The 25,803-nt window shown below is 47.8% G+C and overlaps 2 protein-coding genes across 3 annotated transcripts; one reads left to right on the top strand and one right to left on the bottom strand.

Annotated features, from left to right (window-relative positions):
• Window positions 1-4: 4 nt before the first annotated feature.
• On the top strand, window positions 5-10,867 carry LOC129856024 (zinc finger and BTB domain-containing protein 5). The gene is made up of 5 exons (XM_055924157.1): window positions 5-412; window positions 1,889-1,918; window positions 2,175-2,357; window positions 3,007-3,879; window positions 4,654-10,867. The coding sequence occupies exons 2-5, from the start codon at window positions 1,892-1,894 to the stop codon at window positions 5,803-5,805; spliced, it is 2,235 nt and encodes a 744-aa protein (XP_055780132.1). The 5' UTR covers window positions 5-412; window positions 1,889-1,891; the 3' UTR covers window positions 5,806-10,867.
• On the bottom strand, window positions 10,854-25,587 carry grhprb (glyoxylate reductase/hydroxypyruvate reductase b). 2 transcript variants are annotated; one of them, XM_055924160.1, is made up of 9 exons: window positions 25,295-25,583; window positions 23,577-23,710; window positions 23,189-23,261; window positions 22,332-22,448; window positions 22,023-22,111; window positions 21,782-21,886; window positions 15,710-15,845; window positions 12,237-12,367; window positions 10,854-11,465 (listed from the first exon to the last, which is right to left on the bottom strand). In XM_055924160.1, the coding sequence occupies exons 1-9, from the start codon at window positions 25,474-25,476 to the stop codon at window positions 11,344-11,346; spliced, it is 1,089 nt and encodes a 362-aa protein (XP_055780135.1). In that variant the 5' UTR covers window positions 25,477-25,583; the 3' UTR covers window positions 10,854-11,343. The 2 variants fall into 2 exon arrangements, with proteins under 2 accessions (XP_055780135.1, XP_055780136.1); XM_055924161.1 differs by lacking the exon at window positions 10,854-11,465 and adding an exon at window positions 11,860-11,963 and having other exon boundaries at window positions 25,295-25,587.
• Window positions 25,588-25,803: the final 216 nt, after the last annotated feature.

Below are 25,803 nucleotides of genomic sequence, written 5' to 3'. Positions count from 1 at the left end.
CAGCGACGTCCTATGGCAAGGAGTGGTACTGCAACTCGTTAACACGGTGAGGTGATTGGAGTGTAGCGCCACCTACAGAGTCTGGGGGGAAAAAAACATCAACCATTTAGCTCCAGCCACCGCCCCCCCCCTGAGAAGACCCTCTTTGGTAAAAAAAAAAAAAACTAAATTTAGATTCGTTCAAAGTAGCTACATGGAGTCATAGCTATTTAGCTGTGTTGTGTCTGTCCTTGGGGGTTCAACCAGTCGGACAAGGGTTTCGCATATTGAGTATGTGACTGTGAGCATTGGAGAAGCGTTAGCGGTCCATGAAGACCGCCTAGCCGTCGGTAGTCCTCGTTCTGTCCGGTCTAGTGGACTTGATGAACCCCGCTTGTCCACGCTGACCCGGGGGAGTAGCACCGACAACAAGGTACCGGTAGCTAACATTAGCAAGCTAGCTGATTGTTTGCGTTTTTTTTTATTTATCATCACGCTTATTGTTTCCTCAAGTTATATCAATGTTGCTTTGCTGCTTTCTAGGGGAAACTTAACTGTTAACGTTAGCACATCTAGCTAGGTAGTTAGCATTACGAATAGCCATTGTAGCCATACACCTAGCGAGCAAACAGAATAATTACTTCGATGAGGTGATGTTTGTTGTTGTCCTTGGCTGTTATTTTAAACAAAATGTCGGTCACACATGGGGTCATGCTAGCTTCTTCACCGCCATCGCTGTGTGTTAATGTTTTTTAAATTATTTTTTACACAGCCTTTCTCAAAAGTGAGCAAGTAGCTAACTAGCTAGCTAACTAAATATCCAGTTGCTGACTTGCTTGCTAGTTAGCTTAGCTTAGCTAGCAACGATAGTATTCGCCAGACGGTGGGAGTCTCTATGATCGGCTTGGCTAACAGACGGCAGTAACTTTAGTTATTTAGTTAGCTAGCTGTCTAGACTCGACTCCTAGACGTCAACAAACTGTACAGTTTCCTTGCTAACCGTTAGCCTGCTTTTAACGTTACCTTGCTTGTACTGGACTAATGTCTTCACGTAGACATACTGGCGTTCATTTCACACATTTCACACATTCTCTTCAATATCGTTACTAGTTCCCCACTTTCACTTACGGTGAAATAGCCTATGCTATGCAATAACTTCAACAAGGACATCTATCTATTTGTTAATAATACACTCAACTAATTAATTGTGATAGTTAGTGTAGCTACTGGCCTTCTACAGCATGTATTATACAAAGCATCAACCATAGTCTACTGTAATGTCGACCTCCTGTGACAGTCAATTTAAAGCATCAACCGTAGTCTACTGTAATGTCCCCTCCAGTGACAGTCAATTTAAAGCATCAACCATAGTCTACTGTAATGTCCCCTCCAGTGACAGTCAATTTAAAGCATCAACCATAGTCTACTATAATGTCCCCTCCAGTGACAGTCAATTTAAAGCATCAACCATAGTCTACTGTAATGTCCCCTCCAGTGACAGTCAATTTAAAGCATCAACCATAGTCTACTGTAATGTCCCCTCCAGTGACAGTCAATTTAAAGCATCAACCATAGTCTACTGTAATGTCCCCTCCAGTGACAGTCAATTTAAAGCATCAACCATAGTCTACTATAATGTCCCCCCCAGTGACAGTCAATTTAAAGCTAATTTATTAATCAATCAAAGATTTGGTCAGGAAGAGGACCTAATTTTCTTCACATTTATTACACAACAGAAATGTTTACAACCCCCCCCCCCTTCTCTCTCTCCCTTCTCCCCCCCTCCCTTCCCCCCCTCCCTTTCCCCCTCCTCCCCTTCCCCTTCTCTCCCCTCCTTCCCCTTCTCTCCCCTCCTTCCCTTTTTCTCTCCTCCTCCCCTTCTCTCTCCTCTCCCCCTCCTTCTCTGCAGGTCATGGACTTCCCGGGCCACTTCGACCAGGTAATGCAAACAGCTTTATGATTTCTGTCAGTAAATGGAGAGAAAAAAAACCTTTCTAACAATAAAATGTATTGTTCATAATAATATAATATAAGAGTATAATGCTATTTGTCAAACGCTTTTATCCGAAGCGACTTACAGTGGTGCGTTCATACATTTTACATGTACGCGTGGCCGCAGCGGGAATCGAACCCACGGCCCGTGCTCTAGCTAGCGACTGAGCCACACATGATTCCTATTATTATTATTATTGTAGGTCTTCCAGCAGCTGAACTACCAGCGCGTCCACAGCCAGCTGTGTGACTGTGTCATTGTGGTGGGCAGCCGCCATTTTAAGGCCCACCGCTCAGTGCTGGCGGCTTGCAGCACACACTTCAGAGCCCTGTTCACCGTCGCCCAGGGAGACGCCAGCATGAACATGATACAACTGGACAGCGAGGTGAGGATGATGACGATGAAGGTGGTGATGATGAGGATGATGAGTTTATAACAGGGGTGGTGATTATGATGAGTTTATAACAGGTGACGAGGTGGATGAGTTTATAACAGGGGTGATGATGAGGATGAGTTTATAACAGGGGTGATGAGGATGATGAGTTTATAACAGGGGTGGTGATTATGATGAGTTTATAACAGGTGACGAGGTGGATGAGTTTATAACGGGTGATGAGGATGATGAGTCTACAACAGGGGTGATGAGGGTTATGGGTTTATAACGGGTGAGGATGATGAGTCTACAACAGGGGTGATGAGGATGATGAGTCTACAACAGGGGTGATGAGGATGATGAGTCTATAACAGGGGTGATGTGTGTTACTGCAGGTGGTGATGAGGATGATGAGTCTATAACAGGGGTGATGAGGATGATGAGTCTACAACAGGGGTGATGATGTGTTACTGCAGGTGGTGACAGCGGAGGATAGGTTTATAACAGGGGTGATGATGTGTTACTGCAGGTGGTGACAGCGGAGGATACGTTTATAACAGGGGTGATGATGTGTTACTGCAGGTGGTGACAGCGGAGGATGAGTTTATAACAGGGGTGATGAGGATGAGTTTATACCAGGGGTGATGGTGTGTTACTGCAGGTGGTGACAGCGGAGGCGTTTGCTGCCCTGGTGGACATGATGTACACCTCCACCCTGATGCTAGGCGAGAGCAACGTGATGGACGTGCTGCTAGCTGCCTCTCACCTCCACCTGAACGCCGTAGTCAAGGCCTGCAAGCACTACCTGACCACCCGCACCATGCCCATGTCCCCGCCGGCAGACCACCGGGCCACACAACACCGCCAGCACCAACACACCCACGCAGAACAGCAGAGACTTAGGCAGCAGCAGGCAGCCGCCGAGTTAGCCGCTAACGCTAACCTAGCGGCAAATGCTAACCTAGCCGCTAACGCTAACCTAGAGGCTAACGCTAACCTAGCGGCTAACGCTGCTACGTCCAGGCTCCAGCGGTCGTTCCTGTTGCAGCAGCTGGGTCTAAGCCTGGTGAGCTCTGCCCTGGGCGGAGTGGAGGAGGATGGGGCCAGGGGTGGTAGCGACGGTGTTAGCGGTGTAGTGGAGCAGAAAGCTTCCTTCCCCATTCGACGTTTCCACAAGAGAAAGCCCTCCCTGAGCTTTAGCCTATCTGAGGACAGGCCCAGGCAGAGGCCCCGCCCCTCCGGACCCCACGGGGATGAGGAAGCGGGACTACTCTCCCCCGACTCCCACAAGACGGGGGAGGAGACCAGACTGGACGGGGAGATCACCGGCCTAGTAAGCGGCGTATCCCAGGATGACTCCCAGATGCCCAGCCAATCGGACGGCGGACGCTGCGAAGGGGAGGAGCAAGGGATGGCGGAGGAGGCGGGTGTGGGGAAGGAGTCCCTGGATGGAGGGAGTCATCATGGTGATGGGGTGGAGGTGAAGATAACTGAGGAAGAGGAGGAGGAGGAAGTAAGGGAGCAACAGGGACAGGTAATAACATTTTACCAGGAAATACTTAACCTGCATCCTGAATATCCCCTTACTCCCTATATAGTCCACTACTTTAGACCAGAGCCCTATTCCCTATATAGTGCACTACTTTAGTCCAGAGCCCTATTCCCTCTATAGTGCACTACTTTAGACCAGAGCCCTATTCCCTCTATAGTGCACTACTTTAGTCCAGAGCCCTATTCCCTCTATAGTGCACTACTTTAGTCCAGAGCCCTATTCCCTCTATAGGGCACTACTTTAGTCCAGAGCCCTATTCCCTCTATAGGGCACTACTTTAGTCCAGAGCCCTATTCCCTCTATAGTGCACTACTTTAGTCCAGGGCTCATAGCTCAGGTTATAGGGTGTCTTTGGGGACGAATACTTCCCCTAATGCAATGTATGAAACAACTGTCGAGCCGTAATTCATGCTTTACCTTGGTTAAATAAAGGGTTTAAACCCAACCTTGTAGGAAGTGATGAGTCATGTCCTGTTGTCCTCCTTCATGTCTGTATCACTCCTCTTCTCTTCTCACTCCTCTTCTCCTCTTCTCTCTCCTCCTCTCCTCTTCTCTCTCTTTCTCTCCTCTTCTCACTCATCTCCTCTCCTCCTCTTTTCTCTCCTCTTCTATCCCCTCCTCTCCTCCTCTCCTCCTCTCCTCTTCTATCCCCTCTCCTCTCTCATCTCCTCTTCTCTGTCCTCCTCTCCTCTCTTCCTCCTATCTCCTCTCCTCCTATCTCCTCTCCTCATCTCCTTCTCTCCTCCTCTCCTCCAGGTGGTGGTCAAGTGTGAGCCTCTGAGCTCCCCAGAGCCAGCAGATGACATCACCATCCAGGGTAGCGACCAGCTGGGACCTAGAGGAGGTAGAGGAAGAGGAGGAGGAGGAGAGGAGGAGAAGGTAGAACTGAGCCCACAGAGCAGCGACCGTAGTCTCTCCTCCTCTGACCAACAGCCGCCCCGGCCCAGCTCCCAGCTCCTGCTGAAAGGAGGTCTTGGTCGGGGGAGTGGAGGTGGTTTTGGCTGTAGTAGCCATCTCGATGAGAAGTCTGGCTTTAGGATTTCTAGCTTCCTCGGCGCCAATGTCTTTGGAAGCGGAGGGTCGGGGGTCGATGCCGGGGACGACGACCTCACCGCGACAACCGGCGAGGCGATGGCAGCGGCACATCGCTTCCTGCTGAGCCCGGAACACTCTGGGACCAATAACTCCGCTTCGATGCTCCGTCCCGGGTCGGCCAACCACCTGCACCTGCTGGGTGGCGACGGTCTCGGGGGATTCTCTACAGACGCCGATTCGCTCTTCCTGCATCCCCTGCATGACGGGCTGGGAAACCCCAGAGGAGGAGGAGGGTTTCCAGACCCGTTTTCTCTGGACTTCCAGCGTTCCAGCCTGGGCCTGCACTCCCTGGCCCGCGCCTCTAGAGGGGGCTCCCTGGGCTTTCCTGGATACCGCCGCATCGCACCTAAAAACGACCGCACGGGAGGAGGAGGAGGAGGGGGAGGAGAAACGGGGGTCGTTCTCCAAGACGCCCTGTCTTCCTCCAGTCTTGGGGAAGGGGGTCCCTTGCTTCTGAACGGATCGGGGGGGTACGAGTCAGGCCCCCCCACCTCCTCCTCCTCCGCCCCCCATCACCCCCATCCCCAGCTGACCCGTGCCTCGGCGGACGTCCTCTCCAAGTGTAAGAAGGCCCTGTCAGAGCACAACGTCCTGGTGGTAGAAGGAGCCAGGAAGTACGCCTGTAGAATCTGCTGTAAGACTTTCCTCACCCTGACCGACTGTAAGAAACACATCAGAGTGCACACGGGGGAGAAACCTTACGCCTGCCTCAAGTGTGGCAAACGGTTCAGCCAGTCGTCCCACCTGTACAAACACTCCAAGACAACATGTCTGCGCTGGCAGAACAGCAACATGGCCAACACACTGATGTAGGCTTGAGTAGGTGATAGATATGATCACTGTAGAGGGGGGGGGGGAGTGAACGGTATCCAGACTTTAATACCTTTTATACCATCGTTGTGCCATACCGGAGCTATATACGGTTTTACCGTGCATTGTGAATTAATGGGGGGGAAATAATTTTTAAAAAATAGCCAAATTAGCGGTATGCTAACAAAGTAGTGGAGAATTCCCATAGTAGATGCTAGCTAAATGCTAACGAGTCAAGCGTTTCGACCTGTACCAACACTCCCAGGACCACCTGTCTACGCTGGCAGAACGGCCATCTGCCTTACGATCTGGATGTAGGCTGGCCTGGTAGCTCGGGTTGAGTTGGATTGGGAAATTCCTTGGGGAACTTATCGGAAGTTTATTTTATTTTTTAAAAATAAATTCTGGTTGGAGGATCGTATCGTCGCTGGACTTCAGACAAGTCTTTCTGAGGCCAGTGGGAGACCTAGAACAAAACTGACATGTTGGTGAGAGTCTCTCACCTTCCCACAGATTAGTGTGTTGGGGCCAAACCGTTGGGACGCTACAGACAGGAAGTTGGCAGATCTGCTTGTCATGACTTCAGACAGGTCCCAAGACGCTTGTTGGGCCAAACCGTTGGGACGCTACAGAACAGAAGTTGGCAGATCTGCTTTTCCCGACTTCAGACGGGTCCCAAGACGCTTGTTGGGGCCAAACCGTTGGGAAACAAACCCTGCTCGACCTCTTCCACTGCAGATACAGAAGTGAGACATCGGCGGATGGATACAAAACAACAGATCTCTCAGCTTAAACAGACAGATTTTTATGGGGGATTTTGTTATTATTGTTATGCTAATTAGCTCTAAGGCGTTAAAAGCCTCAAAGCTACAAACATACACTTACAGTAGTGTGTAGAAGCTACGGGTGTGTTCTATAGGTGGTCCCAGCGGGAATCCAACCCACCACCCTGGTGTTGCAAGTGCCATGTTCTACCGACTGAGTCAAACGGGACAATTTGATAGAGGCGATCGCTTTAGAAAATGGAGTCTCTTTAGGGTGGGGGGGGTGGACTCCCAACTTCCTCATGGAACCCTGTTGTGTTCCTGTTGGAACCCTGTTGTGTTCCTGTTGGAACCCTGTTGTTTTCCTGTTGGAACCCTGTTGTGTTCCTGTTGGAACCATGTTCGGAACGTTTCTGAAACAGGACTTCAGATTCAGAACAGTCCTGAAGCTGAAACCCGGCTAGAGTTGCAGAACTCAGGGTTTCCTGCTTATTCTCCTCTGAATACGGTAATCGTCGAGGTTTTCTGGAATTTTCTGGAAAACCTGAGAATTAGGGGGAATTGTCCGACGCTAAAGCTGGAAGCTTAGTTTGGAGAGGAGAACAGGGATGTGAAGGAGAGAGGATAGACTAGCCTGAGAGACAGTCTGTCTGTCTTGCCCCACATCAATGACATCAATGGAACTGGCAAGAGCACAAAGATCTGGGACCATTTTGTTTTATATGGAGTTGCCTTTTCGTTAGTGCACCTTTTGAATGAACCACCCTATTCCCTATATAGTGCACTACTTTTGACCAGGGCCCATAGGGTAGTAGTTCACTATATAGTGCACTACTTTTGACCAGGGCCCATAGGGTAGTGTTCCCTATATAGTGCACTACTTTTGACCAGGGCCCATAGGGTAGTAGTTCACTATATAGTGCACTACTTTTGACCAGGGCCCATAGGGTAGTGTTCCCTATATAGTGCACTACTTTTGACCAGGGCCCATAGGGTAGTGTTCCCTATATAGTGCACTACTTTTGACCAGGGCCCATAGGGTAGTAGTTCACTATATACAGTGCATTTGTAAAGTATTTAGACCCCTTGACGTTTTCCACGTTTTGTTTCATTACAGCCATATTCGAAAATGGATTAAATAAAAAATGTTCCTCTTCAATCTACATACAATACCCCAGAATGACATCACAATACCCCAGAATGACATCACAATACCCCAGAATGACATCACAATACCCCATAGTGACGAACCAAAAACAGGTTTTTAGAAATGTTAGCAAATATATTAAAAATAAAAAACTGAAATACCTTATCTACATAAGTATTCAGACCCTTTGCTATGAGACTCTAAATTGAGTTCAGGTGCATCCTGTTTCCATTGATCATCCTTGAGATGTTTCTACAACTTGATTGGAGTCCACCTGTGGTAAATTCAATTAATTGGACATGATTTGGAAAGACACACACCTGTCTATATAAGGTCCCACAGTTGACAGAGCATGTCAGAGCAAAAACCAAGCAATGAGGTTGAAGGAATTAAAGGCACTTAAAGGACTCTCAGACCATGAGAAACAAGATTCTCTGGTCTGATGAAACCAAGATTGAACTCTTTAGCCTGAATGCCAAGCGTCACGTCTGGAGGAAACCTGAGACCGTCCATATGGTGAAGCATGGTGGTGGCAGCATCATGCTGTGGGGATGTTTTTCAGCGGCAGGGAACTGGGAAACCAGTCAGGATCGACGCCGAGATGAATGGAGAAAATGTACAGAGAGAACCTTGATGAAAACCTGTTCCCGAGCGTTCAGGACCTCAGACTGGGGTGAAGGTTCACCTTCCAACAGGACAACGACTCTAAGCACACAGCCAAGACAATGCAGGAGTGGCTTCAGGACAAGTATTTGGATGTCCTTGAGTGGCCCAGCCAGAGACCGGACTTGAACCCGATCGAACATCTCTGGAGAGACCTGAAAATAGCTGTGCAGCGACGCTCCCCATCCAACCTGACAGAGCTTGAGAGGATCTCCAGAGAAGAATGGGAGAAACTCCCCAAATACAGGTGTGCCAAGCTTGTAGCATCAAACCCAAGAAGACTGTAATTGCTGTAAAGGGTCTTGTGTTAATGTGATAGTCCAGTAGTAAAAAAAAAAAATGTTTATTGCCAAAATGTCTTAAAGCTGTTCATGCTTTGTAATTATGGGGTATTGTGATGTCATTATGGGGTATTGTGATGTCATTATGGGGTATTGTGATGTCATTATTGGGTATTGTGTGTAGACTGATGAGGGGGGGATCCATAATCCATTTTTAGAATAAGGCTGTAATGTAACAAAATGTGGAAGAAGTCCAGGGGTCTGAATACTTTCCGAAGGCGCTGTAGGTTATACGGTGGCCCTTTAACCCGTCTCCTCACAGGACATTAGAAATGTACATATTTCACATTTATGTATCTTTACACTTTCCTCTGCAAGGGGACATCAAATAAAACCAGTGACTTTTATAACTAGAGCCTGGCGTGTCTCCTGGTCAGGTCACATGATCAGGGATAACTCTGGGGCCCCAGTTGACTATAACATAGTGTTGTTAGGTACTAGATGTCGTGGAACAGTTTGGTACAGTATCTGTGCTTCTTAAATGTCCTTTTTTTAAATCGATACATCGAACACTTCAGACAGTCTTCAGACAATAGTTTATTTTTTTTAAATGACCTTAACGCGGTTTATATAAAAGAAAAGAAAAGCTTTGACTGCTAATAGGAAGGTTGGACTGCGTGCTTCTGTGTTTCCATGGCGACGTGTTGGCCCAGTTACAGTAACGTTACTGTGCTGAGTTGTGTTGTAGTTGACTGACTGACTGACTGACTGGTCAGAGAACAACCTGGCTGTTTGAGACCTGCTCAGTGTGGATGGGTAGCCAGGCAACTAGTGGGCACCTTAAGGCCGTACGGTCTTCACACTGTGACTCAGTCTGTGTTACTCAGTCTGTGTTACTCAGTCTGTGTTACTCAGTCTGTGTTACTCAGTCTGTGTTACTCAGTCTGTGTTACTCAGTCTGTGTTACTCAGTCTGTGTTACTCAGTCTGTGTTACTCAGTCTGTGTTACTCATTCTGTGTTACTCATTCTGTGTTACTCATTCTGTGTTACTCATTCTGTGTTACTCAGTCTGTGATACTCATTCTGTGTTACTCATTCTGTGTTACTCAGTCTGTGTTACTCAGTCTGTGTTACTCATTCTGTGTTACTCAGTCTGTGTTACTCAGTCTGTGTTATTGATATCTGATAAAATACTTTTAAAAGTTTCCTTTCACGCCCTTTGACATGGTTATTTCATCCCTTGTTTTTGCCCAGGAAGATCTTATGACCAGTATCTATTAACTGACCAGTATCTATCTATTGTAATGTTTCTAACAGCTGACTACCAACAGTGTTACAGCCACATTGTAAATGCACCTTAATCGCTAACCAATTTAATTTACAACTCATACTGAGTTTATATCTAATTTAATTGATCGCTGTGGTAAAAAAAATAATTTCGTAGTTAAAAGCTCTTTTTCAATCAGGCATAATCCGTAGGTACCCCTGAAGGACATGAGGACCCTTTGTTAAACAGATCCAAAATGGCTTCCATCTCTCACTGTAGCCCGGTTTCCATGGTGATGTCATCTGTGGCTGTAGTCTAAGTGAAACTGTTTTTTTTATATATATATGTGTGAATGTTTGAAAGTGCACATTATGGTCCTATTTATACAACAACAGCCCCTGTGTGAAAACTACAACAAACTATAACCAAAAAGGGCAACAAAAAAACAAAAAACGACATTTTGTTTATGTAATAATATAGTTGATGAAGGAAAGTTACTGCCTTACGCCCCTCTCTGGCTTAAAAAGCTGGGCTTTATCCTCATGCCAAAAGTGCAGGATTTCTGTGTTGTTTTTGTGCACTTCTAACACAGTGTAACTATGTTTTGGTGCCGCGTCTCAAATGGTGCCCTGTTCCCTGTGTAGTGCACTACTTCTTATTGACACTCTGGTCTAAAGTAGTGCACTACTTCCTATCAAAGCCACTGACACTCTGGTCTAAAGTAGTGTACTACGTAGGGAATAGGGTGCCATAGGACTCTGGTCTAAAGTAGTGTACTACGTAGGGAATAGGGCGCCTTGTGAGACGTTACCCCAAAGAGAAGATGAAATGTAAAGGTGTTTATTTCCTCTCTGTTTGTTTGAGGAGAATAAAGTGACGGAGGACATGTCGTCCCGGCCGTCACTACAGACTGAATTAAAAGAGGAGAAAAAGTTCCATGTTTATTGTTGTCCTTCGTCATCATTATTATTATGAAACTAAATGATAAAAACATCTGAAATGAGGAAGTGCTGACTGCTACGGTGCCATGTTGAGTTAAAGTGTTGCTGGTCGATGACGACAGCCACCACTATTCTCTATAATCTACTCATTTCTTGACCAGAGTCAACTACATCATTTACAGTTCTGGTAAGAACTGTTGGTTCATTGGTTCTCCTCTGGCGTTCCGAAAGCAGGTCATTGGTTCTCTTCTGGCGTTCCGAAAGCAAGTGATTGGTTCTCCTCTGGTGTTCCGAAAGCAAGTGATTGGTTCTCTTCTGGCGTTCCGAAAGCAAGTGATTGGTTCTCTTCTGGCGTTCCGAAAGCAGGTGATTGGTTCTCCTCTGGTGTTCCGAAAGCAAGTGATTGGTTCTCTTCTGGCGTTCCGAAAGCAGGTGATTGGTTCTTCTCTTGTGTTCCCGAAAGCAGGTGATTGGCAGCTACAGCTTGAGCTCTTTGATCATTGGCTGTCCCTTCAGACCTAGTAGCAGGTTGTTGGCTGCCAGGGCAGACATGGCATTACGTGTGACGTAGGACGCACTGGCAATGTGGGGGAGGATCACTGGAGAGAGAGAGAGAGATGAGATGAGAGGGAGGGTCGCTGGAGAGATGAGAGGGAGGGTCGCTGGAGAGAGAGAGAGATGAGAGAGAGGATCATTGGAGAGATGAGAGGGAGGATCACTGGAGAGAGAGAGATGAGAGGGAGGATCACTGGGGAGAGAGAGGTAAGAGGGAGGGTCACTGGAGAGATGAGAGGGAAGATCACTGGAGAGAGAGAGATGAGAGGGAGGGTCACTGGAGAGAGGAGAGGGAGGATCACTGGAGAGAGAGAGATGAGAGTGAGGGTCACTGGAGAGATGAGAGAGAGAGCGATGAGAGGGAGGATCACTGGAGAGAGATGAGAGGGAGGATCACTGGAGAGAGAGATGAGAGGGAGGATCACTGGAGAGAGAGAGAGATGAGAGGGAGGATCACTGGAGAGAGAGATGAGAGGGAGGATCACTGGAGAGAGAGAGTTGAGAGGGAGGATCACTGGAGAGAGAGATGAGAGGGAGGATCACTGAAGAGAGAGTGATAAATGAAACAGTCAGTACAGGACTGACAGAGAACAGTAATAAATGAAACAGTCAGTACAGGACTGACAGACAGACAGTAATAAATGAAAACAGTCAGTACAGGACTGACAGACAGTAATAAATGAAACAGTCAGTACAGGACTGACAGACAGTAATAAATGAAACAGTCAGTCCAGGACTGACAGAACAGTGATAAAGGAAACAGGAAATAGCAGGATCAACTCTGTCTAGACTCTGAACACCGTGTTTATACTCACCACAGTTGTTAAGGGTGAAGAGTGGGTGGCTGGTGGGCAGGGGTTCAGGGACGGTGACGTCTAGTCCGGCTCCAGCTATCTGACCACTGGACAGGGCTTCATACAGATCCTCCTGGTGTACCACCCCTCCCCTAACACACACAGCCATCATCATGTTACTGTCTACCACACACAGCCATCATCATGTTACTGTCTACCACACACAGCCATCATCATGTAACTGTCTACCACACACAGCCATCATCATGTTACTGTCTACCACACACAGCCATCAGCATGTTACTGTCTACCACCCCTCTACCACACACAGCCATCAGCATGTTACTGTCTACCACCCCTCCCCTACCACACACAGCCATCATCATGTAACTGTCTACCACCCCTCCCCTACCACACACAGCCATCATCATGTTACTGTCTACCACACACAGCCATCATCATGTAACTGTCTACCACACACAGCCATCATCATGTAACTGTCTACCACCGCTCCTCTACCACACACAGCCATCATCATGTTACTGTCTACCACACACAGCCATCAGCATGTTACTGTCTACCACCCCTCCCCTACCACACACAGCCATCATCATGTAACTGTCTACCACCCCTCCTCTACCACACACAGCCATCATCATGTTACTGTCTACCACACACAGCCATCAGCATGTTACTGTCTACCACCCCTCCCCTACCACACACAGCCATCATCATGTAACTGTCTACCACCCCTCCCCTACCACACACAGCCATCATCATGTTACTGTCTACCACACACAGCCATCATCATGTAACTGTCTACCACCCCTCCTCTACCACACACAGCCATCATCATGTTACTGTCTACTACCCCTCCTCTACCACACACACAGCCATCATCATGTAACTGTCTACCACACACAGCCATCATCATGTAACTGTCTACCACACACAGCCATCATCATGTTACTGTCTACCACACACAGCCATCATCATGTAACTGTCTACCACACACAGCCATCATCATGTAACTGTCTACCACACACAGCCATCGTCATGTAACTGTCTACCACCCCTCCTCTACCACACACAGCCACCATCATGTTACTGTCTACCACCCCTCCTCTACCACACACAGCCATCATTATGTAACTGTCTACCACCCCTCCTCTACCACACACAGCCATCATCATGTAACTGTCTACCACCCCTCCTCTACCACACACAGCCATCATCATGTAACTGTCTACCACCCCTCCTCTACCACACACAGCCACCATCATGTTACTGTCTACCACACACAGCCATCATCATGTTACTGTCTACCACACACAGCCATCATCATGTAACTGTCTACCACCCCTCCTCTACCACACACAGCCATCATCATGTTACTGTCTACCACACACAGCCACCATCATGTTACTGTCTACCACCCCTCCTCTACCACACACAGCCATCATCATGTAACTGTCTACCACCCCTCCTCTACCACACACAGCCATCATCATGTTACTGTCTACCACACACAGCCATCATCATGTTACTGTCTACCACACACAGCCATCATCATGTAACTGTCTACCACACACAGCCACCATCATGTTACTGTCTACCACCCCTCCTCTACCACACACAGCCATCATCATGTTACTGTCTACCACACACAGCCACCATCATGTTACTGTCTACCACCCCTCCTCTACCACACACAGCCATCATCATGTAACTGTCTACCACACACAGCCATCATCATGTAACTGTCTACCACCCCTCCTCTACCACACACAGCCATCATCATGTTACTGTCTACCACCCCTCCTCTACCACACACACAGCCATCATCATGTTACTGTCTACCACACACAGCCATCATCATGTTACTGTCTACCACCGCTCCTCTACCACACACAGCCATCATCATGTTACTGTCTACCACCCCTCCTCTACCACACACAGCCATCATCATGTTACTGTCTACCACCCCTCCTCTACCACACACAGCCATCATCATGTTACTGTCTACCACCCCTCCTCTACCACACACACAGCCATCATCATGTTACTGTCTACCACCCCTCCTCTACCACACACACAGCCATCATCATGTTACTGTCTACTACCCCTCCTCTACCACACACACAGCCATCATCATGTAACTGTCTACCACCCCTCCTCTACCACACACAGCCATCATCATGTTACTATCTACCACCCCTCCTCTACCACACACAGCCATCATCATGTTACTGTCTACCACACACAGCCATCATCACGTAACTGTCCACCACCCCTCCTCTACCACACACAGCCATCATCATGTTACTGTCTACCACCCCTCCTCTACTACACACAGCCATCATCATGTTACTGTCTACCACCCCTCCTCTACCACACACAGCCATCATCATGTTACTGTCTACCACCCATCCTCTACCACACACAGCCATCATCATGTTACTGTCTACCACCCCTCCTCTACCACACACACAGCCATCATCATGTTACTGTCTACTACCCCTCCTCTACCACACACACAGCCATCATCATGTAACTGTCTACCACACACAGCCATCATCATGTTACTGTCTACCACCCCTCCTCTACCACACACACAGCCATCATCATGTTACTGTCTACTACCCATCCTCTACCACACACACAGCCATCATCATGTAACTGTCTACCACCCCTCCCCTAACACACACAGCCATCATCATGTTACTGTCTACCACACACAGCCATCATCATGTTACTGTCTACCACCCCTCCTCTACCACACACAGCCATCATCATGTTACTGTCTACTACCCCTCCTCTACCACACACACAGCCATCATCATGTTACTGTCTACCACACACAGCCATCATCATGTTACTGTCTACCACACACAGCCATCATCATGTTACTGTCTACCACCCCTCCTCTACCACACACAGCCATCATCATGTAACTGTCTACCACCCCTCCTCTACCACACACAGCCATCATCATGTTACTGTCTACCACCCCTCCCCTACCACACACAGCCATCATCATGTTACTGTCTACCACACACAGCCATCATCATGTTACTGTCTACCACCCCTCCTCTACCACACACAGCCATCATCATGTATTACTGTCTACCACCCCTCCTCTACCACACACACAGCCATCATCATGTAACACCGTGTGTTACCGTGTATTACCGTGTGTTAACGTGTATTACCGTGTGTTACCGTGTATTACCGTGTGTTACCGTGTATTACCTTGTGTTACCGTGTGTTACTGTGTATTACCGAGTGATACCGTGTATTACCGAGTGTTACCGTGTGTTACCGTGTGTACCGTGTATTACCATTGGTTACCGAGCGGTACCGTGTATTACCATTGGTTACCAAGTGTTACTGTGTCTTACCGTGTGTGTGTGTGTGTGTGTGTGTGTGTGTGTGTGTGTGTGTGTGTGTGTGTGTGTGTGTGTGTGTGTGTGTGTGTGTGTGAGCTTGGTCACCTGCTGGTGTTGATGAAAATGGAGGTATTCTTCATCTTAGAGAACAGGTCCTTGTTACAGATGTCTTTAGTCTCTGGTGTCAGAGCACAACACACTGTCAGGAAGTCAGACTGGCTGGCCAACTCATCCATAGAGACTGGAGAGAGAGAGGACAACATACTGTCAGGAAGTCAGACTGACTGGTCAACTCATCCATAGAGACTGGAGGGAGAGAGGACAACATACTGTCAGGAAGTCAGACTGGCTGGACAACTCATCCATAGAGACTGGAGGGAGCGAGGACAACATACTGTCAGGAAGTCAGACTGACTGGTCAACTCATCCATAGAGACTGGAGGGAGAGAGGACAACATACTGTCAGGAAGTCAGACTGGCTGGTCAACTCATCCATAGAGACTGGAGGGAGAGAGGACAGCATACTGTCAGGAAGTCAGACTGACTGGTCAACTCATCCATAGAGACTGGAGGGAGAGAGGACAACATACTGTCAGGAAGTCAGACTGACTGGACAACTCATCCATAGAGACTGGAGGGAGAGAGAGAGAGAGGACAACATACTGTCAGGAAGTCAGACTGACTGGAGAACTCATCCATAGAGACTGGAGGGAGAGAGGACAACATACTGTCAGGACGTCAGACTGACTGGACAACTCATCCATAGAGACTGGAGGGAGAGAGAGAGAGAGGACAACATACTGTCAGGAAGTCAGACTGACTGGTCAACTCATCCATAGAGACTGGAGGGAGAGAGGACAACATACTGTCAGGAAGTCAGACTGACTGGACAACTCATCCATAGAGACTGGAGGGAGAGAGGACAACATACTGTCAGGAAGTCAGACTGACTGGACAACTCATCCATAGAGAGAGGACAACATACTGTCAGGAAGTCAGACTGACTGGTCAACTCATCCATAGAGACTGGAGGGAGAGAGGACAACATACTGTCAGGAAGTCAGACTGACTGGACAACTCTTCCATAGAGACTGGAGAGAGAGAGGACAACATACTGTCAGGAAGTCAGACTGACTGGTCAACTCATCCATAGAGACTGGAGGGAGAGAGGACAGCATACTGTCAGGAAGTCAGACTGACTGGTCAACTCATCCATAGAGACTGGAGGGAGAGAGGACAACATACTGTCAGGAAGTCAGACTGGCTGGTCAACTCATCCATAGAGACTGGAGGGAGAGAGGACAACATACTGTCAGGAAGTCAGACTGGCTGGCCAACTCATCCATAGAGAGAGGACAACATACTGTCAGGAAGTCAGACTGACTGGCCAACTCATCCATAGAGACTGGAGGGAGAGAGGACAACATACTGTCAGGAAGTCAGACTGACTGGTCAACTCATCCATAGAGACTGGAGGGAGAGAGGACAACATACTGTCAGGAAGTCAGACTGGCTGGTCAACTCATCCATAGAGACTGGAGGGAGAGAGGACATACTGTCAGGAAGTCAGACTGACTGGACAACTCATCCATAGAGACTGGAGGGAGAGAGGACAACATACTGTCAGGAAGTCAGACTGACTCGACAACTCATCCATAGAGACTGGAGGGAGAGAGGACAACATACTGTCAGGAAGTCAGACTGGCTGGTCAACTCATCCATAGAGACTGGAGGGAGAGAGGACAACATACTGTCAGGAAGTCAGACTGACTGGTCAACTCATCCATAGAGACTGGAGGGAGAGAGGCCAACATACTGTCAGGAAGTCAGACTGACTGGACAACTCATCCATAGAGAGAGGACAACATACTGTCAGGAAGTCAGACTGACTGGACAACTCATCCATAGAGACTGGAGAGAGAGAGGACAACATACTGTCAGGAAGTCAGACTGACTGGTCAACTCATCCATAGAGACTGGAGGGAGAGAGGACAACATACTGTCAGGAAGTCAGACTGACTGGACAACTCATCCATAGAGACTGGAGAGAGAGAGGACAGCATACTGTCAGGAAGTCAGACTGACTGGTCAACTCATCCATAGAGACTGGAGGGAGAGAGGACAACATACTGTCAGGAAGTCAGACTGGCTGGTCAACTCATCCATAGAGACTGGAGGGAGAGAGGACAACATACTGTCAGGAAGTCAGACTGACTGGACAACTCATCCATAGAGACTGGAGGGAGAGAGGACAACATACTGTCAGGAAGTCAGACTGGCTGGCCAACTCATCCATAGAGAGAGGACAACATACTGTCAGGAAGTCAGACTGGCTGGTCAACTCATCCATAGAGACTGGAGGGAGAGAGGACAGCATACTGTCAGGAAGTCAGACTGACTGGTCAACTCATCCATAGAGACTGGAGGGAGAGAGAGAGAGAGGACAACATACTGTCAGGAAGTCAGACTGACTGGTCAACTCATCCATAGAGACTGGAGGGAGAGAGGACAACATACTGTCAGGAAGTCAGACTGGCTGGACAACTCATCCATAGAGACTGGAGAGAGAGAGGACAACATACTGTCAGGAAGTCAGACTGACTGGACAACTCATCCATAGAGACTGGAGGGAGAGAGGACAACATACTGTCAGGAAGTCAGACTGGCTGGTCAACTCATCCATAGAGACTGGAGGGAGAGAGGACAACATACTGTCAGGAAGTCAGACTGACTGGACAACTCATCCATAGAGAGAGGACAACATACTGTCAGGAAGTCAGACTGACTGGACAACTCATCCATAGAGACTGGAGGGAGAGAGGACAACATACTGTCAGGAAGTCAGACTGACTGGACAACTCATCCATAGAGACTGGAGGGAGAGAGGACAACATACTGTCAGGAAGTCATACTGACTGGACAACTCATCCATAGAGACTGGAGGGAGAGAGAGAGAGAGGACAACATACTGTCAGGAAGTCAGACTGACTGGTCAACTCATCCATAGAGACTGGAGGGAGCGAGGACAACATACTGTCAGGAAGTCAGACTGACTGGTCAACTCATCCATAGAGACTGGAGGGAGAGAGGACAACATACTGTCAGGAAGTCAGACTGGCTGGTCAACTCATCCATAGAGACTGGAGGGAGAGAGGACAACATACTGTCAGGAAGTCAGACTGGCTGGCCAACTCATCCATAGAGACTGGAGGGAGAGAGGACAACATACTGTCAGGAAGTCAGACTGACTGGACAACTCATCCATAGAGACTGAAGGGAGAGAGAGAGAGAGGACAACATACTGTCAGGAAGTCAGACTGACTGGTCAACTCATCCATAGAGACTGGAGGGAGAGAGGGAGAGAGAACAACATATTGTCAGGAAGTCAGACTGACTGGTCAACTCATCCATAGAGACTGGAGGGAGAGAGGACAACATACTGTCAGGAAGTCAGACTGGCTGGTCAACTCATCCATAGAGACTGGAGGGAGAGAGGACATACTGTCAGGAAGTCAGACTGACTGGACAACTCATCCATAGAGACTGGAGGGAGAGAGGACAACATACTGTCAGGAAGTCAGACTGACTGGACAACTCATCCATAGAGACTGGAGGGAGAGAGGACAACATACTGTCAGGAAGTCAGACTGGCTGGTCAACTCATCCATAGAGACTGGAGGGAGAGAGGACAACATACTGTCAGGAAGTCAGACTGACTGGTCAACTCATCCATAGAGACTGGAGGGAGAGAGGCCAACATACTGTCAGGAAGTCAGACTGACTGGTCAACTCATCCATAGAGACTGGAGGGAGAGAGGACAACATACTGTCAGGAAGTCAGACTGGCTGGTCAACTCATCCATAGAGACTGGAGGGAGAGAGGACAACATACTGTCAGGAAGTCAGACTGACTGGACAACTCATCCATAGAGAGAGGACAACATACTGTCAGGAAGTCAGACTGACTGGACAACTCATCCATAGAGACTGGAGAGAGAGAGGACAACATACTGTCAGGAAGTCAGACTGACTGGTCAACTCATCCATAGAGACTGGAGGGAGAGAGGACAACATACTGTCAGGAAGTCAGACTGGCTGGCCAACTCATCCATAGAGAGAGGACAACATACTGTCAGGAAGTCAGACTGACTGGCCAACTCATCCATAGAGACTGGAGGGAGAGAGGACAACATACTGTCAGGAAGTCAGACTGACTGGTCAACTCATCCATAGAGACTGGAGAGAGAGAGGCCAACATACTGTCAGGAAGTCAGACTGACTGGCCAACTCATCCATAGAAACTGGAGGGAGAGAGGACAACATACTGTCAGGAAGTCAGACTGGCTGGTCAACTCATCCATAGAGACTGGAGGGAGAGAGGACAATATACTGTCAGGAAGTCAGACTGACTGGACAACTCATCCATAGAGACTGGAGGGAGAGAGGACAACATACTGTCAGGAAGTCAGACTGACTGGTCAACTCATCCATAGAGACTGGAGAGAGAGAGGCCAACATACTGTCAGGAAGTCAGACTGACTGGTCAACTCATCCATAGAGACTGGAGAGAGAGAGGCCAACATACTGTCAGGAAGTCAGACTGACTGGTCAACTCATCCATAGAGACTGGAGGGAGAGAGGACAATATACTGTCAGGAAGTCAGACTGACTGGACAACTCATCCACAGTGGTACCATATCCCCCATATCTCAGTGGTACCATATTCCCCATTAACACCATATCTCAGTGGTACCATATTCCCCATTACCCCATATCTCAGTGGTACCATATTCCCCATTAACACCATATGTCAGTGGTACCATATTCCCCATTACCACATATCTCAGTGGTACCATATTCCCCATTACCCCATATCTCAGTGGTACCATATGCCCCATTAACACCATATCTCAGTGGTACCATATTCCCCATTACCCCATATCTCAGTGGTACCATATTCCCCATTAACACCATATCTCAGTGGTACCATATTCCCCATTAACACCATATCTCATTGGTACCATATTCCCCATATCTCAGTGGTACCATATTCCCCATTACCCCATATCTCAGTGGTACCATATTCCCCATTACCCCATATCTCAGTGGTACCATATTCCCCATTAACACCATATCTCAGTGGTACCATATTCCCCATTACCCCATATCTCAGTGGTACCATATTCCCCATATCTCAGTGGTACCATATTCCCCATTACACCATATCTCAGTGGTACCATATTCCCCATTACACCATATCTCAGTGTTACCATATTCCCCATTAACACCATATCTCAGTGGTACCATATTCCCCATTACACCATATCTCAGTGGTACCATATTCCCCATATCTCAGTGGTACCATATTCCCCATAACACCATATCTCAGTGGTACCATATTCCCCATTAACACCATATCTCAGCGGTACCATATTCCCCATAACACCATATCTCAGTGGTACCATATTCCCCATATCTCAGTGGTACCATATTCCCCATTAACAACATATCTCAGTGGTACCATATTCCCCATATCTCAGTGGTACCATATTCCCCATTAACAACATATCTCAGTGGTACCATATTCCCCATATCTCAGTGGTACCATATTCCCCATAACACCATATCTCAGTGGTACCATATTCCTCATTACACCATATCTCATTGGTACCATATTCCCCATATCTCAGTGCTACCATATTCCCCATAACACCATATCTCAGTGGTACCATATTCCCCATAACAACATATCTCAGTGGTACCATATTCCCCATATCTCAGTGGTACCATATTCCCCATATCTCAGTGGTACCATATTCCCCATATCTCAGTGGTACCATATTCCCCATATCTCAGTGGTACCATATTCCCCATTAACAACATATCTCAGTGGTACCATATTCCCCATATCTCAGTGGTACCATATTCCCCATATCTCAGTGGTACCATATTCCCCATTAACAACATATCTCAGTGGTACCATATTCCCCATTACACCATACCTCAGTGGTACCATATTCCCCATTAACACCATATCTCAGTGGTACCATATTCCCCATATCTCAGTGGTACCATATTCCCCATTAACAACATATCTCAGTGGTACCATATTCCCCATTACCTCATATCTCAGTGGTACCATATTCCCCATTAACACCATATCTCAGTGGTCCGTACCATATTCTGCGTCGATCAAACTGGCCAGCTCTGGTCGGGGAGCCACGTCCGTGTAGATGAACTTCTTAACCTTGAACGGCTTCAGACGCTCAGCGATAGCCACTCCTGTCACACACACACACACACATAGTTGAGGGTTTTCTCACTGACCATAGTGTGTGTGTGTGTGTGTGTGTGTGTGTGTGTGTGTGTGTGTGTGTGTGTGTGTGTGTGTGTGTGTGTGTGTGTGTGTGTTACTCACCGATCCTGCCCAGTCCCAGGATTCCCACCGTGCTGTTAGCCAGCTCATATCCACACAGCCACAGAGTCCTCCATGTTCCCCAGCCGCCACTGGACAGGGACACACAGAGAGAAGAGGGGGGGGGGGTGGAAGTGTGTGTGTGTGTGTGTTTACTTCTTAGCTTCATGTGTAGCCTCTATGAGTCTCCTGGACGTGGTCAGTGTGTGTGTGTGTGTGTGTTCCTACGTCTTGGCTTCATGTGTAGCCTCTATGAGTCTCCTGGACGTGGTCAGTGTGTGTGTGTGTGTGTGTGTGTGTGTGTGTTCTTACCTCTTGGCTTCATGTGTAGCCTCTATGAGTCTCCTGGAGGTGGTCAGCAGTAGAGCGACAGTCAGTTCAGCTACAGAATCTGTTAACACATCTGGGGTATAACCCACACGGATGCCCCTGATACACACACACACACACACACACACACACACACACACACACACACACACACACACACACACACACACACACACACACACACACACACACACACACACACACACACACAGTTGAAGTATACTTTGTCATTATAATCTACAGATAATTAGGAACACCTGCTCTCTCCATGACAGACTGACCAGGTGAATCCAGGTGAAAAGCTATGATCCCTTATTGATGTCACCTGTTAAATCCACTTCAATCAGTGTAGATGAAGGAGAGGAGACAGGTTAAAGAAGGATTTTTAAGCCTTGAGATAATTGAGACATGGATTGTGTGTGTGTGTCATTCAGAGGGTGAATGTGCAAGACAACAGATTGAAGTGCCTTTGAACGGGGGGTGTGTTAGTAGGTGCCAGGCACACCGGTTTGTGTCAAGAACTGCAAAGCTGCTGGGTTTTTCCACACTCAACAGTTTCCTGTGTGTATCTAGAATGATCCACCACCCAAAGGACATCCAGCCAACTTGACACAACTGTGGGAAGCAGTGGACTCAAAATGGGCCAGCATCCCTGTGGAACGCTTTCCACACCTTGTAGAGTCCCTGCCCCGATGAATTGAGGCTGTTCTGAGGACAAAGGGGGGGGGGGGGGGGGGGCTGCAACTCAATATTAGGAAGGTGTTCTTAATGTTTACTATACTCAGTTGTATGTCTGTGATGTGACCAACAACAGAGGTTAGAGGTCAGAGGTCACTGACCTTTTCTTTAGTTCCTCCAGGGAGAGGTGGTCAAAACCCACTGACATGGTGCTCAGGACCCTGAGGTTAGGACCTGCAGGAGAACACACACACACACACACACACACACACACACACACACACACACACACACACACACACACACACACACACACACACACACACACACACACACACACAGGGACACTCACACACACACACACACACACACACACACACACACACACACACACACACACACACAAAGAGACACACACACAGGGACACGCACGCACACACACACACGCATACACACACACAAACACACACACAACAAAAAGTCAAGTTCTCCCAGTGTTCCTGTCAGAGATCAACCGATGGCGTTAGAGATTATGGACAGTCACCTGACCTGCAGCGTCCAATAGCTCGGCGTCGATCTTCTCCGTGAGCACGCAGACCAGCGCATCGACACCTTTGACCTTCTGGAGCAACTCCTTCCGGGGCACGGGGACGTCATCTGAGTCCCACAGATCAAACTGCACTCTGGGTAATGAAGGATTTCAAAAATGAAAGACCTGTTACAGATACTTTACAAATGCATCCTCTCTCTCTCTGTCTCTCTGTCTGTTTCTGTTTCTGTCTCTCTCTCTCTGTCTCTCTGTCTGTTTCTGTTTCTGTCTCTCTCTCTCTGTCTCTCTGTCTGTTTCTGTTTCTGTCTCTCTCTCTCTGTCTCTCTGTCTGTTTCTGTTTCTGTCTCTCTCTCTCTGTCTCTCTGTCTGTTTCTGTTTCTGTCTCTCTCTCTCTGTCTCTCTGTCTGTTTCTGTTTCTGTCTCTCTCTCTCTGTCTCTCTGTCTGTTTCTGTTTCTGTCTCTCTCTCTGTCTCTCTGTCTGTTTCTGTTTCTGTCTCTCTCTCTGTCTCTCTGTCTGTTTCTGTTTCTGTCTCTCTGTTTCTCTCTCTGTCTCTCTGTGTCTCTCTGTCTCTGTCTCTCTCTTTCTCTGTCTCTCTGTGTCTCTGTCTCTCTGTCTGTTTCTGTCTCTCTGTTTCTCTCTCTTTCTCTGTCTCTCTGTGTCTCTGTCTCTCTGTCTGTTTCTGTTTCTGTCTCTCTGTTTCTCTCTCTGTCTCTCTGTGTCTCTGTGTCTGTCTCTCTCTCTGTCTGTTTCTGTCTCTCTCTCTGTCTCTCTGTGTCTCTGTCTCTCTGTCTGTTTCTGTTTCTGTCTCTCTCTCTGTCTCTCTGTGTCTCTGTCTGTTTCTGTTTCTGTCTCTCTCTCTGTCTGTTTCTGTTTCTGTCTCTCTGTCTCTGTCTGTCTGTCTCTCTCTCTGTTTCTCTCTCTGTCTCTCTGTGTCTCTGTCTCTCTGTCTGTTTCTGTTTCTGTCTCTCTGTTTCTCTCTCTGTCTCTCTGTGTCTCTGTGTCTCTGTCTCTCTCTCTGTCTGTTTCTGTCTCTCTCTCTCTTGTCTCTCTCTGTCTGTCTCTCTCTCTCTCTCTGTCTCTCTCTCTCTGTTTCTGTCTCTCTCGCTCTCTCTGTTTCTGTCTCTCTCTCTCTGTCTCTGTCTGTCTCTCTCTTTCTTTCTCTCTCTCTCTCTTGCTTCTTTAAGGGAATCTTTAAGGGAATGAGTACTTCTGTGAAAGCTAATTAATGGTTATGAGTCTGATAGAGACTGAATGAGTGTACATATAAAACAGTGTTATAGAGAGTGAGAGTCCTGTTTGTGACAATCTTTATTATTATTTAACAGTGTTATGATGTTTTATTGATAGGCCTGTTGTTAATGAATCATTCATTTGCCAAAGTAAGCTTTGGCAGTATGCAAATTGAATTGAGAGAGACTTCTTATCTATCTGGTCTGGAACAGGGCAAACACTGTCAGTTCTGTTTACCCAAAAGTCAATGATGAACCACACAAGACAACGATTTCAGAACTTTCCTTTAGAATGAATGACAACTTGATAGGTCAGCCTACATGAATGACTAAAGGACATTTAGTTAAATGAAGAAACGATCCAAAACCTATAGCCTACATAACATGAAATTAAATAATAATAATTAGATTTAAATAATATAATTATTTTAAAAAGTAGGCCTTCAGAACCAGGATGACAACAAGAACAAAGTGTGATCTCACTCACTGTCCGGACTCGCTGAGAATCTTCAGCCCCTCCGGCGGGATCTGGCGCGTGATGTAGACCCGCGGTAGGGACGACATCTCTCTCCGCACGGCGCCCGGTAAACCCCCGGTAATACTTAATGAGTTTAACGGAGCCACGGCGATCCGCTGGAGCCGACTAAGAGCCACGCGACCGCACCACATCGCCGAGAAGAGGAGGTCTGGAGCGTTAAATGTAATTAAATTAAAATCTGTTCAAAACGGAGACTTTGCAACCTGAGCACCTTTCTGATGTGTGTCGTGTGTGTGTGTGTTGTTTTTGGCCAGAGTTCAGAGGGGAGGTACCGGGGGTTACACGGGGGGGGGGGGGGGGGGGGGGGGGGGGGGTCGCCGTTCAGCCAATATGAAGGGAGGGATGGTTGACAGAGATGGCTGGCTTCACACGCATACACACACACACACACACACACACACACACACACACACACCTGGAAGTTGTGCCTACAGTCAGGGAGTGATTTACCAAAAACA

The sequence above is a fragment of the Salvelinus fontinalis genome, chromosome 5 (genome assembly GCF_029448725.1).
Source record: "Salvelinus fontinalis isolate EN_2023a chromosome 5, ASM2944872v1, whole genome shotgun sequence".
Taxonomy (NCBI): Eukaryota; Metazoa; Chordata; class Actinopteri; order Salmoniformes; family Salmonidae; genus Salvelinus; species Salvelinus fontinalis.
The sequence above is the reverse complement of the archived record's forward strand: the minus strand, read 5'-3'. Positions and strand labels throughout refer to the sequence as shown.

Excerpts from the sequence above, each read along its gene's own strand:
- grhprb (XM_055924160.1), bottom strand. The coding sequence starts at position 25,476 with ATGTGGTGCGGTCGCGTGGCTCTTAGTCGGCTCCAGCGGATCGCCGTG. Across the intron at positions 22,449-23,188 it reads CTGGAGGAACTAAAGAAAAG|GGGCATCCGTGTGGGTTATA; the intron begins GTCAGTGACCTC and ends TGTGTGTATCAG. Across the intron at positions 15,846-21,781 it reads TTTGATCGACGCAGAATATG|TCTCTATGGATGAGTTGGCC; the intron begins GTACGGACCACT and ends CTCTCTCTCCAG.
- LOC129856024 (XM_055924157.1), top strand. The coding sequence starts at position 1,892 with ATGGACTTCCCGGGCCACTTCGACCAG. Across the intron at positions 2,358-3,006 it reads TGATACAACTGGACAGCGAG|GTGGTGACAGCGGAGGCGTT; the intron begins GTGAGGATGATG and ends GTGTTACTGCAG. Across the intron at positions 3,880-4,653 it reads TAAGGGAGCAACAGGGACAG|GTGGTGGTCAAGTGTGAGCC; the intron begins GTAATAACATTT and ends CCTCTCCTCCAG.